The sequence below is a fragment of the Mesoplodon bidens genome (genome assembly GCF_964165515.1).
Source record: "Mesoplodon bidens genome assembly, chromosome: 6".
Taxonomy (NCBI): domain Eukaryota; kingdom Metazoa; phylum Chordata; class Mammalia; order Artiodactyla; family Ziphiidae; genus Mesoplodon; species Mesoplodon bidens.
Window position 1 is genome coordinate 17,439,336 of NC_138162.1, and position 16,152 is coordinate 17,455,487.

General features: G+C 44.4%; 1 protein-coding gene across 3 annotated transcripts in view; it reads left to right on the plus strand.

Moving 5' to 3' along the window:
- Positions 1-16,152, plus strand: part of ASTN2 (astrotactin 2) — a gene marked incomplete at its 5' end in the record, with an annotated part of 938,059 nt that overhangs the window by 447,296 nt on the left and 474,611 nt on the right. For 2 of the 3 annotated variants that reach the window (XM_081237083.1, XM_081237082.1), the window contains 3 exons: positions 705-789; positions 1,302-1,376; positions 2,127-2,264. In XM_081237083.1, coding sequence (XP_081093209.1) covers positions 705-789; positions 1,302-1,376; positions 2,127-2,264 — 298 coding nt within the window. The remainder of the gene's footprint in view (positions 1-704; positions 790-1,301; positions 1,377-2,126; positions 2,265-16,152) is intronic. The other variant, XM_081237081.1, reaches the window with a different exon arrangement.

The window sequence follows — 16,152 nt, forward strand, 5'->3', positions numbered from 1 at the left end:
ATACTTAAGGCAGTGTGGGATGCTAGTGAGGATGTGTGCAACCAAGTGTAAGGCATGGCCAGAAAACAATGACACGTGGATACATGGATGGATGGATGGATAGATGGAAGGCAAGGGACAAGAGGGGAAATGAGGGGAGGAGGGAAGAGGAGAGGAGAACCATTAAGACAAACAAACAACAACAAAACAAAACGAAATCTGGAGATGGTAGATGAAAATAATTTTTCCAAAAGGGGAAATCAGAGGTGTTTGGAGGAGGTGGCATTTGTTTTGGGGCTTACAAATGAACATGAATAGTTCATTCAGGTGGAGAGAATTCAATTTCCTGATTACACTTGTGCAAGTGTACTTTATCATAATTTAAATATTTGAAAATAGGACTTCCAAGTGTAGCCACCAGGTCACTTTCTGTTTCCCTCATTAAGCCATGAGCTCCTTCAGCATCTGGGTTGTACCTTTGACCTCTGCATCCCCAGGGCTGAGCAGAGAGCCTGGCAGGGAGTGTGGTCAGGGCTCGCTGAGTGAATAAGTGAGTGAATGAACAAATGAATAAACTCTTTATTAACTACAGTGGCAGGTAGACCAGAACACCCTCTTTCCGTGACCTTTTCTACAGCTAGCCACCTTGCTTTATTTTCTAAGAAAACAAGGAAACCACAAAGAAGGGCAGGCAGTATTTCACAAGATCCTTTTCTCTTTTACAGGAGAGTGCAGCTGTCATGAAGGCTACACCCCTGACCTGGTTCACAGACACCTGTGTGTGCGCAGTGACTGGGGACAGAGTGAAGGGTGAGTGGCCAAGGACATCAGGGCAGAGACAGTGGAGGGCCCAACTTCCCTGTGGCATTACCAGATGCCCCAAACTGCTCCACAAAGAGGACTCTTCCTCTGCAACAGTTGTGTCCCTGCAAAGCCTGATGGAAAGTGAATCCTATTTCCCACTGAATCACATTTTAGTATTACAGGCACATGATTGATGAATCTTCTAGGGAGCAAAGGCTGAAGTTCAGCTCACCCTCCCAAACCATAGGTAATCAAAGACCACTCTCTTGAGTGGACTAATGAAGAATTGGGTTTTTTATACATAATCTCCAAAATGGACAAAGTGGACTTTGAAGTGCTGAGTCCTTCGGTGAAATGGAGCCTTTTATAATATACATAGTCTTACCTAATAATTACCTCTGCAAAGTTTGATTGTTTGTAAAGCTACTCCAAGCATTGTCCACAGATGTATCCCACCTGCTTCTGACTAATAGCATCTTCTATCCCTTCTTCTTTCCCTGTCTCAATTCTTCCCACAGACCCTGGCCTTACACGACACTCGAGAGGGGCTATGATCTGGTGACAGGGGAGCAAGCCCCTGAAAAGATTCTCAGGTGACTTGACCGTCTACTGGGGCTTGACGCTGGGGTATGGAGAAGGGTCTGATGGGAGGTGTAGTTACACACCTCCTTAGTTTATCGAGCCTGTGCACTTCCTGGATGCAATGGCCCAGGTTGCTATGGGACTCTAATTCCCATTTGTCTGATATAGACATAAATTGAGATACTTGAACTGGAGAAGACATTACTGATTGTCTAGTCCAGTGGTTTAAAAATATTCTATAGCCATAGAACCTCTTCCTGCCACTACCACGAAATCTTGTGTGAAACTTCAGTACCTAAGCTGATGAAGACATACAGCAAATTAAGTGGCAGAACTAGGAATCAGATTTTGGTTGAAATTGATTCAGGGTCCGTGCTCTTAACCCTTTGTGCAGATTGCCCCTGCTGACTTAGCAGTCACTTATGGTCCTCCTGCTGGCTATCAGGACTGCTTGGGAAAGCAGAGCTGAAATAGTTCCTGTCCTCACAAAGCCCACTGGTAAATGGGAATCAGGATTTAAACTCAGGAAAATAAAACTAGCAATATAGAACAATGCATGGGCTAAATGATTAATGGAGTGAAGAAGTGACCATCCAAGTCTGGGCAAAGTTGGCCAACATTATGCCTTGGAGAATGCAGGGGACTCAGTTGGGTGGGGGGGGGTGAGAGAAGGTTCTAGAAGGGAAGGGTGGAGGGGCCCCTTTTTTCTATGTCGTCTCTGCTTCCCAGGGAGTCCCCCAATGGAAACTCTTACATTGCAGGTCTACTTTCAGCTTGGGCCAAGGACTCTGGCTTCCTGTCAGCAAAAGCTTCGTGGTCCCACCCGTGGAGCTGTCCATCAACCCCCTGGCCAGCTGCAAGACTGATGTGCTCGTCACAGAAGACCCTGCAGATGTCAGGTAGGGATGCCATCTCCAGCACCTGTACAACGGGCTTCTTAGAGCCCTGGAAGCCCCTCTGTTTCAGGATCTCAGGAACTCCTGTGGAAAAGTACTCTTTGTGTTGTTGAAGTAGGCAGTTGCCTAGTCGATATATAAAACACTGTCCAATATACCATGCTCCACACTCCTGAAAGTGACTTCCATGGTGGGCCTCTGTGCCTTTATATTTCAACATAATTACTTTCCTTTGGGGTTTGTATAAAACATGAGAGAGGCGACCACATTCTCTGGCTCATCCTGGGATCTTTAATGATCTTCTCTTATAAAAGACGATAACTTAATAGTATATTGCAGAGTCATGAAGGTCAAAGATTGGAGAATGAGGTGCTTTCTCTCATGACTCAGATACCAGGAACAGATTTTGGGCTAATCCATAGGTTTGAAACGTCCAGGTCAAATGAATTTGTTTTTTACTCATGAAAGGATGGAGATTACAACTTTCCTTACACGTTTTGTACCTTGTAGTTAACTTCCTTGTAGACTGACTCCGCTGTGTTCTAATTAGTTGCTTGCATATCATTTCTGTCCTGTTATGTGGCGGATCTCTCAAGGTCAAAGCAAATAACTTATTTAGCTTTTTAATCCCCAGTTCCCAGTACATATCGGACAGCTACTAAATGTTTATTGATTTAATTATACCAGTGGTCTTAGATCTGACCCTAGCACTATTCTGGAACTTTCTAATGGAGGTTCTTTTTCTCCCCCCTCCCAACTTGATTAAGGGAAGAATTCTGGAATTTAAATGTTACATAAAACGGACTCTGATTTTACTTTTGGAACTGGCTTGTACACAGCTTATGAGCTCCTGAACTGGAACATGGAAGCGTGGCCCCCATACTTCCAGTGACTGTTATTCTACTGCCTAGCTGTCTTTGGGTCATTTTGAATTTAAGATGCTATCATATATCCATGACATCTTGATAGGAAGCTCCTAGAACCCACGTCTCTTGCTTTACAATTTATTTATTCTCACCTTCTCAACGTTTCGTGGAGGGATGAACACAGCATGATTTTTTATTGGTATTTCTCCAAAGAGGTAATTTTTTAAAGGATAGAAAATTAAAGGGATAGCGCTTAGGAAATGAAGTGGTCATTACTAAGAACTGAGATGGTTTCATGCTCACACAAATTGATTCATGGCAAATTACCATTACTTCTATTTTTGATGGAATTGAGGTCAGTGAGACTTTAGTAAAGCATGTGCTATGGTTTCCCTGCATTACATATTTTAAAGATGGAGAAAAGGCCATCTGGTTGAAGGATTATTCTGAAAGAGACCCTATGACCGTGTCTCAAATCGACTGAACAAAGGTCTCTACTAGCTTTCCTCAGAGTTCTGTACTGTTGCCATTGAATGTGTGATTTCAGTGAAGCTATAAATATCAGACTGGCTGATAGTAACACTCTCTCTGGAGTCAAATAGGTCTGGGTTACAGTCTCATCTCTACCATGGATGAACTATATGATTCTGGCCAAATGTAACTTACTAACTCTCCATTTCTTTGCAAAATGAGGATAATAACAGTGCCTACCTCACAGAATATGATGATAATAATACTTCTACTACTAATAATAACTCATCTCCATTGATCATTCCCAAACCCTTTACTAACTGTATCTTATTACATTCTTACATCAACCCCAAATGTGACGCTAATATTATTTTTATTTTACAAATTAAAAAAAAAATCCGAGGCATAAAGGTGATACCTTCACTAGTAAGTAGTGAAGCCAGGCTTCACCCCATGATCTCTCCACCTCCTGAACCCATGTTCTTAACTATTTCATTGAAACACCTCCCAAGAATTGTTGTAATAATTAAATGTGTAAATGCTGGTACATAATATACTACCAAAGGTACAGGATTACCAATTTTAGATAAATTCAATTCCCGGTACAATAGAGTTCTAGTAGAAACTGGTGATGGTGGGGAAGGCAGAGTCAGGAAGTTTGAGTACTATGTCATACTGCTGAGAATGACCATGGTCTGTAGGATAATTCAGTTGCCTTTTCTGCTCCAATCTGAATTATTACATTAAACAGCAAACCAGACATGGAAAAGAACAGAATATCAACCTACAGAGACTCTAAAACATCTTTGGAAATATTAAAACAAAATTGAGAAAAGTATAGTACTAGAATTTATTTCAGTGACAATATTGTTTGTAGTTGGAAGAAATACTGTAATAAATTGAAAGTGGTGAGACCTTTGAAGGGCATGATTCAGTAACAATTAGATGCTCTAAACTGCTAAAAATGCTGTGCCTGGTTACATGAAGGGTGTGCCTTCACCGAGTCGGGACCAGAGCAGAGTTGCTCAGGATGGGAGAGGGGATGATATTCTGCAATCATGGGTCTTCCTTCTCAACCCTTTGAAGAATATTTGAAATGTATTTCAAATATTTGAAGAATGTTGGTTTGATTAGGTCACTAAATTATCATCCTGCTTGGGGTGCCCACACGTCTTTGTCTGGGCTTGGAGCAATTGCAGACAGCCTTTTAAGTCTTACCTTCATCTTACCTCTCACATACTCATTGGTTTCACTGTAAGGGTAGATAAAAGATTGCAATCATTGCCATTCAAAAGAATGTGTGCTATGTAGGTTGAGTTTTCTAAGCTGCACTAATAAACCTTGTTTGACATGACACCGCTCAGGCAAGCATATCCTGGGCATTCAAAGAATTAATAAGTTTCAGTCAGATGCTATGTTAGAAATTAATAAATAATAGATCATAATTATAGATAGCCAATAATATGCCACAGAATCACAAATGAGAGTTTAAAGGAAAAAGCAACATCAGGAAGGAAGAGATAAGCATTCCAGTAGGATTGGGAAGGAAAATGAAACGGTGCTTTCCCGGTTGTTGTTTGTTTTTGGTTTTGTTTTTAAGTCTGTGACAGATTACTATGAAAGTATGGAATCTCAAATTAGGGAAGGCAGAGCAACTTAGAGTCAAAAGTAAAGGCTCAACCCACCTGGGTGTCTAAATCCAAAACAGTTGATGAGAGTAAATGTTGGTGAGAATATGGAACAACTGAACTACCATACCTTTATAGCAGAAACGTAAGTTAGTGTGACCACTGTGTAAATCTACTGGGCAGTATGTACTAAAGCTAAACATCTATATATCCTACAAATAGGATACCACAAATAATATGTTCGAGAATACTAACGGTGGTGTTCGTTTGTACTGCCAAAAGGCTGGGGGAAAAAACACAGATGCCCATCAATAACAAGATAGTAGATAAATAAAATAAGTAGATAAATAAAACAAAACAGCAGAATGTTATTAATGCTCAGTATTAATGAACACAACCACCACACACGTCACCAATGATGAATTTCACAAATATAAGATTGAATTATTGAAGCCAGATACAAATGAATATGTATGTTTAAATAAAGATCAAAAACAGTAAAAACTAATCTGGGATGTTAGAAAAAAGAAGAGGGATTACCTTTGGGTGATGGAGGGGACAGTGATTCAAGGGAAACCTGCCAGCATGCTGGTAATATTTGATTTCTTGATCTGGGTGGTGGTTATATGGGTGTGTTCATTCTGTAAAAATTCATCAAGCTGTACAGATATGATTTGCACACTTTTCTCTATGCATGCCATATGTTGATTAAACATAAAGTTTATTAGGTAAGGGTGTTCATTTTTTTAAAAATATGATAGGCTATGGAGCCCAACTGAACTGCATCAGTTCAAATCCCAACTCCACCACTTGCTTCCTGCACGAGCTTTCCTGAAGCTCTGTTGGCCCTTGTGGATAACGTGGAGAGAAGACTATCTATGCCCTATAGGGGAGTGCTGAGAATTAAAAGATATAATACCTGTAAAGTACTGAGTTTGGCACATGGTGAACTCACTAGAAGCATCAGTTATTATGTTTGTTGTTATTTTTCTCGCTTTCTTTTGCTGAAAGGACACATCCAATCTATGACATACCTTAAAATCGATAGGGTCTTAGTATTGAGAGTTTGCACTAATCCCTTTGTCATGGGGTTTGAGGAGGACTTAAGTGAATACATAACATCTAGTATGGTGTGGTAGTTCTAGCGGCTTTATGCATATGGAAATATTTGCAGAATGAGTGAAGAGGCACATGTGCGGTACACATAGAGTGCCTTGGGGATGGAAAAGGAAGAACGAATTCCTGACCAAAGGAATTAGAAAAGTATTTGCAGGAGAGAGAACATTGGCAATTAACCTTGAATTGTGCATAGGATTTGTCTGTGTGGAATTTAAGGTGGGAGAGAAGGCTTTCAAGTAGGAAGGGTTGAAGGGCCAAGGAAAAGAACTCTCCCCTGGACAGTTCCCATTCTTCGGCCCGTTCCAGCAGGAAGCTGCTGGAAATGAGATTTTTAGCATTCGAGACACTAATGATGTCAGCTACAAAGGTGGAGGAGCGAACTCTAGTTAAATTGCGTGCGGATTCCTTTCAATTCTGAAAACCTTAGCTGGGCCCCTCCTGTGTGCCAGGCACTGTGCCAGGTACCATAGGAATACTGTGATGAATAAGACCCACCTTGGCTTTCAGGGATCTCATGGTGTAGCAAGGAGCATGGAACAAGGGACTGACTTGAGAGATGAAATAAAAGTTACTCATGGAGAGAGAACATGGCAAACAACACTTATTGCTACACACTGGGCCTTCTTCACAATTTCACCAAGAGCTGATTCTTCTTATAAGAGAGATGCAAGAATCGCTGTTACGGTTGGAATAATAATCATCTGCAAAGCCCAGCTTTTGGAGCCCCTGAGTGATTTTTCTGTGTTCTCAAATCAATGAAAATGAAATGGTGAAACACTGTTAATTCCTACACAACGTTGAAAGAATAATGGGACATCAGGATACAAGCCAGCATCACTCACTTGGTGACAATTTTCACATTGAATTAGTTCTGGATAGAATTAAGAAGAGTTCCTTGTTCTTTTGGCCTCTTGATTCCAAGCACTAAGAATTTATTGAACACCTAGGCTAGGTATCAGAGACAGAGAAATGTTCAGACAAAGATCTTGGGGCATTGAGACAAAATTGCAAACAAAACAGTATTGCACTTTGGGACCTTTGCAAAGGTTAGAGGAAAAGTTCAAGGCAGAGAAGGGACCCAAGGGAGGAAGGAGGTGGTTAAACTCACTTGGGAGGTAAAGGAAAGGCCTCACAGAGGAGAGGACCTCTGAGCAAACGTGCAGGGTATTAGCAGGAAGTCACTAGGTCACTCGTTCTCAAAGTGTGGTCCCTGGACCAGTAGCCTCAGCATCACCGGGAAACTTGTTAGAAAGGCAGATTCTCAGACTCCAACTCTGGTAGACTGACATTGAGCCCCAAGGGTATCAGTTTCCAGTCCCTAGAAGCTGTAAATGTTACCTTATTTGGAAAAAGGGTCTTTGCAGATGGGATTAAGTTAAGAATCTTAAAGTAGGTTGATTTATCCTGGATTATCTGGATGGGCCCTAAATACCATTACAAGTGTCCTTATAAGAGAGAAGCAGAGGGAAATTGAACACACACAGAGGAGTCGGCAACGTGAAGAGGGAACTAGAGATTGGAGTGACACAACTGCAGCCAAGGAATGCCACCAGCCACCAGAACCTGGAAAAGGCAAACAACAGATTCTCCCTCTTGAACCTCATGGAGGCGTGCAGCCTTGCTAACACCTTGATTTTGGCCTCACAATACTGATTTTGGATTTCTGGTGGTTTTAAGCCATCCCAGTTTGTGATGATTTATTCCAGCAGCTGCAGGAAACGCATACATCACCCAAGACCTGAATCAGATATTTTGGAGGTGGGCCCTGTAATCTTGTTTAACCAGTATTCTGGTTTAACTAGTCCTCAGATTATTCTAATGCCCACTAACATATGCATACTAAAGCACTAGGCAGCAAAAGAAAGGAAGGCTCACCTGGCTGCCACAGAAAACAAAGGATGGAAGGGCTTGCAAACTCCAGGGTGGCAACGGCTTTGGGTCCAGCAGGATTTATATGCTCTACAGTGTTGTTGGGACTCAGTATTTCTGTCTCTCTTCATCCCTCTTCTCTGTCTTCCTCTGGGTTAACGTGCTTTTCGGGCACAGTCTCACCAGCAACTCCGAGCTTACAGCCTCAGTGGGGCATTGCCAGGGTAAAGAGATATCCTGTTTCCCCAAGCTTTAAGCAAAAGTCCTGGCACTGAGTGACGGCAGTGAGAGCTCCTCCTTATGTGGCAACTGTCCCAAGTGCTTTGCTGAAATGAACTCGTTTAATCTTTACCCATTATTAGCCGTATTACATGCATGAGGAAACTGAGGCACAGCGAGTTTTATAACTTGCCCAGGGTCACACAACCAGTAAGTGACAGAACCAGGATTTGAATCCTGAGACTCTGACTCCTGACTCCATGCTCCTCATCTCTAAGCTATGATGCTTCTGTTTGGCCTATTTGAGGACATTTGCCAATATCCCAAATCAATGCCTGAAATTAGCCAGACCTGGGTCACTGACCCACTCTCAAACCAGCAAGGATAGGGGTATCTTTACCATGTGGATTGAGATTGCAGGTAGGAGAGGGGGAAAGCAGGGGGGAATCAGGACAGGCAGCAAACGGATGCTGAACAGCAACAACAAAAGAAGGCAAAACCCACGGAGGTCCGCTGCATGGATGAGGCATGGGGTCTTGAAGTGGCATGCCTGATGCGGGAGCTTCCAGGGTCCAGGTCAGTGTGTCTTGTGGGCAGTGCCAAGGGGCACGTGGCAGAGAATACAGTGAGAAGAGGAGAGGAGACGGAACCTCATGCTATTTTCTTCCTCTCCCCCTCTTTCCTCAGTTCTGGGCCACCTGGTCTAGAGACAGCAAAGATTCTGAGGGCACTTGAGGAGAGTGTATTCACCACTCCAGGGCCCCCAGCAGATGCTCCTGTGCAGATGCTACAGATATCAGAATCTGGCTTTTGCCCAGGCAGTACCCCAAGTCAGTTACAGTGTATTCTGGAAACATGGGCCATCCATCTTAAGGTGAAACCCTCAACAAAAGCACTCTAGGTACTTCCCTGTGTGCTGGACACTGTGTAGGCTCTGGAAATGTAAAGACCAGAAAGGGAAGAGGGTGTAGGAAAGCGAGCATAGGCTTGTAATCCTACAGATACGGATATGAATCCTGGCACCACAGTTGCTCCCTGAACTCCTCGGGCCAAGTCAGTTTACCTCTTCCGACCTCCATTTCTGAACCTGGAAGATAGAGATTGTTGTGCTTCCTCCAGCTGGTTGTTAGGATTACGCAATGTAGATAGAGTAACTGGTACAGCACCTTACATGTAACTGGTACCCGATCGCGGGAAGTTTTTGAAGTTTTAGTCGGCATTTTAGTACAAATAAGGAAATAACTGGATGATGCAGTTGGGTTAAGGTGATAAAAGATGTAGTTCAAGGCCCAGAAGTGGACACAGAAGGGATCCCCTGCATTCCTCTTGATCTCCTTAGGCATCAGCAGCAGAAGTAAGGGAGGGTAAGAGCAGCGGGACATCAGGGTGTGTGTGGGGTAGGCAGGGGTGAGGCTCGGCCAAGGCAGGTGATGTGTTGCACTGGGACACCTGGATGGGAGGGCTCAGGGCAGGAGAGCCTCCGGTGGGGGGAGTCCCATAAAGGAGGCCTTGTGCGATTTGACACTCAGGATGCTCCCTCCTCCCTCCTTGACCGCTTTTGCAAATAAGTGACTCTGTGTGTGTGTGTGTGTGTGTGTGTGTGTGTGTGTGTTTGCATGGTAGGCAAACGGGAAGCATACTTCCTTCCCAGGGAGATGCTGAGACAGGGGTGGGCTTCTGCAGCCCTTATTAGACAGTTGCAGCCCCAAGAAGCTTCCCCCACTTTCCCCTGCTTCACCAATTACTCACACAGACGTTCTTTTCCCAAAGGGCAGGAGGACTTCAACAGGCAACCCACTTACCTGCTTGAAACACAGAAGAAGGGAGATTTGGGCAAAGAGAATAGTGAAGGCTCTGGAGTCAAACTACCTGAGTTCAAATCCCATCTCCACCACTTACTAGCTGACCTTGGGCAAGGTATTTAAACTTTCTGAGCCTCAGTTTCCTGTCTGTAAATGGGGATGATAATTGCTCTTGTATCTTTGGATGTTTTTGCAAATTGATGAGATAATACATGTAAACTCATAGCCCTGTAGTCAGATAGAATCATGACTCACATGTACTGACCCTTTACTTTGTATCAGGCCCTGTCTAAGCGCTTTACCTACATTAGTTCTGATTCCTCCCAATGACTCAATGATGGAGTTACTAATGTTTACAGAGGAGGAAACTGAGGCACAAGAAACTTAAATCATTTGCCCAACATGTTCCAGGCAGTGAGTGTCAGAATCAGAATTTGAATTCAACCCATTAGGTGGGAGCTCGGTAAATGTTGGCTACCGTTGATGCAAGGGGTTCTCTGTGAGATTAAGGGGTAGGCGCATTGGACTTTTTGTCTTCATCTTCGTTGACCATTTAGTCCATTGAGTGTGTGTGGAAGTCCATTCCGTGCTCGTGGAAGATTAAATGGGGGTCCGGGGAGACTTTGGGGGCAATAGGGCATCTGTCTGGCGCTCACAGCTGGGCTCATGGGGTTTGGGCATTGGAATGTTCCCTGCACCACTGCACCCCTCCCTTCTTTTAGGAGAATGAAGCCCCTCCGAGAGGCATGAATATAAAGACCTCCACCCTCCCCACCAAATGGATCTGCTCTCTACTCACATCCCTTCACAGCCTTGCTGCCTGTCATTCAGCCCGTGTGCCCAGCGACATATATATTTCCCCTCATTTTGGTTTCGTGATCTTAATAAAAGTGAAGTCTATTAGGATGAGTTTCTGCCCAGGCTCAGTAAATCTCTTCAAACACCGTTCAGCACCAGATTTCTGTTAGTCTTTGCCACTGGGTAGGCTGCAGCAGGCGCTGACTGTCAGCTGGAACAGAGGCCCACAGCACAGCCTCTGCTAAATGAAACTCAAATGGAGACTTTGGAATATAAATATTGAAGTGACCCGAGTTGGATAAAGGGGAACCAGTTAGCTAAGCTTCTCTCTTACGTGCAGGAGATGCTAAATTATTAAAAGTTTAATAAATGTAATAATAAATATTTGATGTTGAATCATGGAAGGCTTTGCAGATACAGTGAAACTGAGAAACGACTTGGTATTTCCGCATTAGAAGTGAAACACTTTTCCAGTGGGACTTCTGATGTTGAAATGGGACTGCAGATCTTTCAGTGAAAAAAGAGAGAGAGAAGGGAGAAAGACACATAAAAGTATGATTTTTTTGGCGAGTACACTGGGCTGAGAGTTGGGATGCCTGAGTTTCAGTCCTGACTCCACACTGAAGACAGCAATAGAAGCAGCATTTGGGGCATGCCTGACTGGGCAGAGGCTTTTATATAGCATCTCATATGTGGTCCTTGCAGTCATCTAACAAGACCAAGGCTATTTTTATACCCACCCCCCCATCTCACAGATGAAGAAGCTGATGTTCTAAGACCCTAAATAGCACAGCTGATAAGAGGATGAATTGGAATTTGAACACAAGGCTTCTGATCTCAAGACCTTTACTCCATCATCATGACACCATGTCTTCCTCCCACTTGTTGCGTGGAAATCCTTTCTGCTCTATATTAGTCAGGATGTTTTTGGTTTCAGGAGAGAGAAACCCAGTTCAAATTAGCTTAATGGCAACTGCACCGGAAGGCTGCCACGGGAGGGTGAAAGATCAGGTTAGCCACAGAGATGAGGATGAATGCTTTTCTTCGTTGAGTTGCAGTTTGAAGAATCCTAAAGAAGGAATCTATTGGCCTGGCGTGAGTTAGGAGCTGGCCTCTCAATCAGTCACCTGTGATTAGGGGACAGGATCTCAGTGTCCAGACACAGCCATAGAAGGAAGTGGGGGGACCATGAGCTGAACATCTGCTCCAACCCATGTCTTCAAGATCCTCCCTGGGCTTCTGTGTATCCATCTGCCTGAGAGGTCGGACTAAATCAGAGATGGCAGATAGCAGACATCTCATGTGCCAACTCAGATAAATGGGCAGGGGCTGCCTAGCATGTTAAGTTGGGAGGATTTCTGAGGCTACAGACTGACTCAGATGGGAAGATTGTTGTGATCAACTCATGGTGCCTGCCTTCAATCTGGGACGGGAGTGGTGACAGATGGGTCGGGTATTTGCCATCTCTGAACTTGGTGGTATTTAGAGGTCCTCCTGTTTTTGCATCTGATGACTTCATGGCCATGTTCCTCGGTAAAATGAAGAGAGATTTTCTGGTTGCTGAGATGCAGGAGAAACACAGCCATGTGGATGGAGATGTTGAGGATGAATTAGAAATGGGGCTGTCTTGCTCCGTCTATCTGTTTCTACCCATCTGTCTGTTATCTCAGGAGGTATATTTGGATCATCTCATCTTGCTGCCAGTTAGTTTCCTGAAATAGATTTCTGGCTTGAGAGAGAGTTGAGGCCTCCATCTAGGTGCTTCCTAGATACAGGCTGGCACTATCACTGTCACTTGTAATGTATTAAAAACAGAACGCTCTAATTTAAGCTGTAAACAAACCACTCATAACATAGAGGCCTTGAACTGTATCTTAGAGTTTCAAAGACAGGTTTAAACAATTATAAACTCACAACCTGGATGGGACCTTCCGAGTCATTTTTTTCCCTTCGCCCTGCCATCACTCAGATGGTTCTAAACTGCTACAGTCCACCTCTGCCTGTAGGTACATCCTAGTCTCTGGGTGTATGGTCACGTTGCTTCCTTAGAAATCCCTGCTCTGGTCTCACCTAAGCAGGCCAGGCTTTAGATTCTGCAAGCAGCAACTCTGGGCAGTGATCATCAAGATAAGCTAAGTTGAGCAATCATTTTCCCTTCTAAGACCACTCATTGGGGGTAGGTAGGACCACCCGTTTCCTTTAGTGTATCTTACTCTGCCCGATAAATACCAATCCCCTCTGTACCCAACACGCACGCACACACACACACACACACACACACACACACACACACACACACACACCATGCAGTCTGGTCAGAAAGATGCTTGGATATTTCAGTGAGTCATGAATTGATCTGGATATTAGGCTTAATTCCTTTTCTTCTCATCAACTAAGGAAACCAATATCAAAGAGTGTCCCAACAGGAAGCAGACGGTATGCTCAAGTGGGAAAGGTTTCAAAGGGGGCTCTGCACAAAGTTGGGGGAAGTCCTAGAAATGGGGTATTGAGTACACTGTGGGTGGTGTCAGTGGGTCCAGGTGAGGGTGAGGTTACCAGAACATGGAGAGGGAATTCCATGGAGACTCCTGCAGGAGCTGTGACGTTTGGTCAAGGGACAGAGACAGGAAAGAAGCCAGAGGAATAAATGTCCCAACCTTACTCACCCACCTCCTGCCAGACCTTCTGCTGGGGCCCCCCACTGGCTGACCCAAGGGAACCCAGGCAAGAGAGCCCATTGAGCTGGTCCATCAAAGTCAGCCTCCTGAGGCACAAAGCTGTGTACAGATGAGCCGAGGGTAGAGGGAGGAAGAGCAAATGGAAGAGATCCAGCAGAAACTCCAGGCCCTTCCATCTTACCTTCAAAATATCCCTCATATGCCCCCACCCCCGTCCATCTTCCCTGGCACTCCCAGGCTCAGACCCTCCTAAAGAGTCCCACTGCTTTCCGTCCTCTACCCCACACCCCCATGCACATGCCCAATCCAGCTCCTACACAGACTGGGCCACGCCTCTCTTCTGCTAGAACCATTCAGAACCCCATCACCTGCCCCGTGTAGCCTCAGGATCCAAACCATTTCACCTGGTACACATTCCCTCCTAGCACTTCAGAATCTGGCCTTCGTGCCCTCTGGGATCTCATTTCCCGCCATGTCCTCATCTGCCATTTCTTCAAAATGCAAAATACACTTTAGTATCTCCTTGCCTTTGGCAGTGCTGTCCCTCTGCCTGAACTGTCCTAATACTCACACAGTCCCCTATGTCCCTGGCAAACTACTCCTCGTCCATCACAGTCTTGCAGAAGTGTCACTTCCTCTGAGCAGCCTTGCCAGAACATTCCCTCCTTCCATCCACCAGAATCGTAGCCTCCTCATTGCTATATTCATGCTGCTAGTATACCTCTTCCTTAATTACAGGACAGCACATTGCCCTTGCATTATGGTTAATTGTAGAAGGGTATCCCCCCCTGCCCTCAGCTGGTGATCTATGTCTTCCTGGAGGTTTAGAATTGAATCTTAACCATCTCTGCATTCCTAGTTCTAGGCAAGTAAATGGCTCAGAGGAAGGATATGGAACATTTTGATGCCCCAATTTGATGTGGCTTTGTTGGCACAGTCATGAGGATATTTTGATATTACCAATAAATTGCTCAAAAAATATATTTATGCAGTCTCCGAGCATTACCCAGTCCCCTTACATGGAAATATTCTTCGTATCAAACAGCCTCATCAAAACTTCCTGCCTCACAGTGTTCATTGTATTGTATTATAAAACTCCGGGGCTTCCCTGGTGGCGCAGTGGTTGAGAGCCCGCCTGCTGATGCAGGGGATGCGGGTTCGTGCCCCGGTCCGGGAGGATCCCACATGCCGCGGAGCGGCTGGGCCCGTGAGCCATGGCCGCTGAGCCTGCGCGTCCGGAGCCTGTGCTCTGCAGTGGGAGGGGCCCCAACAGTGAGAGGCCCGCGTACCGCAAAAAAAAAAAAAAAAAAAAAAAAAATCCGTATTGTCTCAGAGTGGTTCCAAATAAAAGCTGTATTTTGGGAAGAATAAATGTAACAAAATAAAAAAGGAGTGTTCCCTAATTTGAAAGTTTTGAGAAATCCTATGATAAAGGAAGTTGCTATGTTGATTTCCTTGGTGGAAGCTTTTCCAAGGACATTAATATATTAATGAATATCATGAATCCTTAGAAAGTGAAGTCTGCACATTACTGTTTCCCCAAAACTGTTTTACTAGACGCAGGCTCAGGACCCACATTCCTTGACACCCCCTCCAAGTAATACCGTGTTAGCCCAGTGAGGCTCAGAGGCTGCACACATGAAACGAAACATCAGAGAAGGGGGGGTTTGGTTCACATTCTTTGGGAAGAGGGGGAAGCTGGCCTCTATCCTGTTGGCTTATTATTTAGTCCACCCGGCCGCTGAGCTCCACATTCTATCTCCCTGGCCCTGCAGAAGACACAGGGACCTCATGAGGGGTGCAGCGTTGGGATAGGATGGGCATGCTTGGATACTCCAGAGAAGGAACAAATCCTGGCTGAGTAGAACTCAAAGATCACCTAGAACTGGCAGAGGAAGAAAAGGAAGTAGCAAAGAGAAAAAGGTAGTGAGAGAGAGGAAGAACTTTGTGGCCGCCCAGCCTTTTGAAACTCTTAAGCCCAGCCCAGCCTGGTTGTTAGCAGCACCCGCTCTAGTGCTCAAATCCCATTTCAGCCACACACTGTCTGGGGGAGGCTGAGCAAGTTACTAGACCTTCCTCTGCTTCCATGTGCACATTTGCAAAAACAGATAACTGTACCTTCCCTGTAGGGTTGCTGTTGAGAATCAAGTGAATTAATGCATGATGTGTTTGGAACAAAAATAGTGACAATTACTGTTGTTATAATGTTCTAGTTATTTAGCCCAGACTTAATCCACAGTAGGAATTTCTTATTAGGCTCTTTTTAAACTCTTGCCTCTCAGAAGGGATTGGGATTCATGCCCTTTGTAAACTCCACTTTCCCTTCTTAGTGCTTTGCATTCAGTAAGTACTCAGTAAGTGCATGAGGATTGTTGTTGGAATGGGGCTCAATAATGCTTCAAAAAGAAATAAAAGATGCGTAGCAGCATTATTCAGAATAA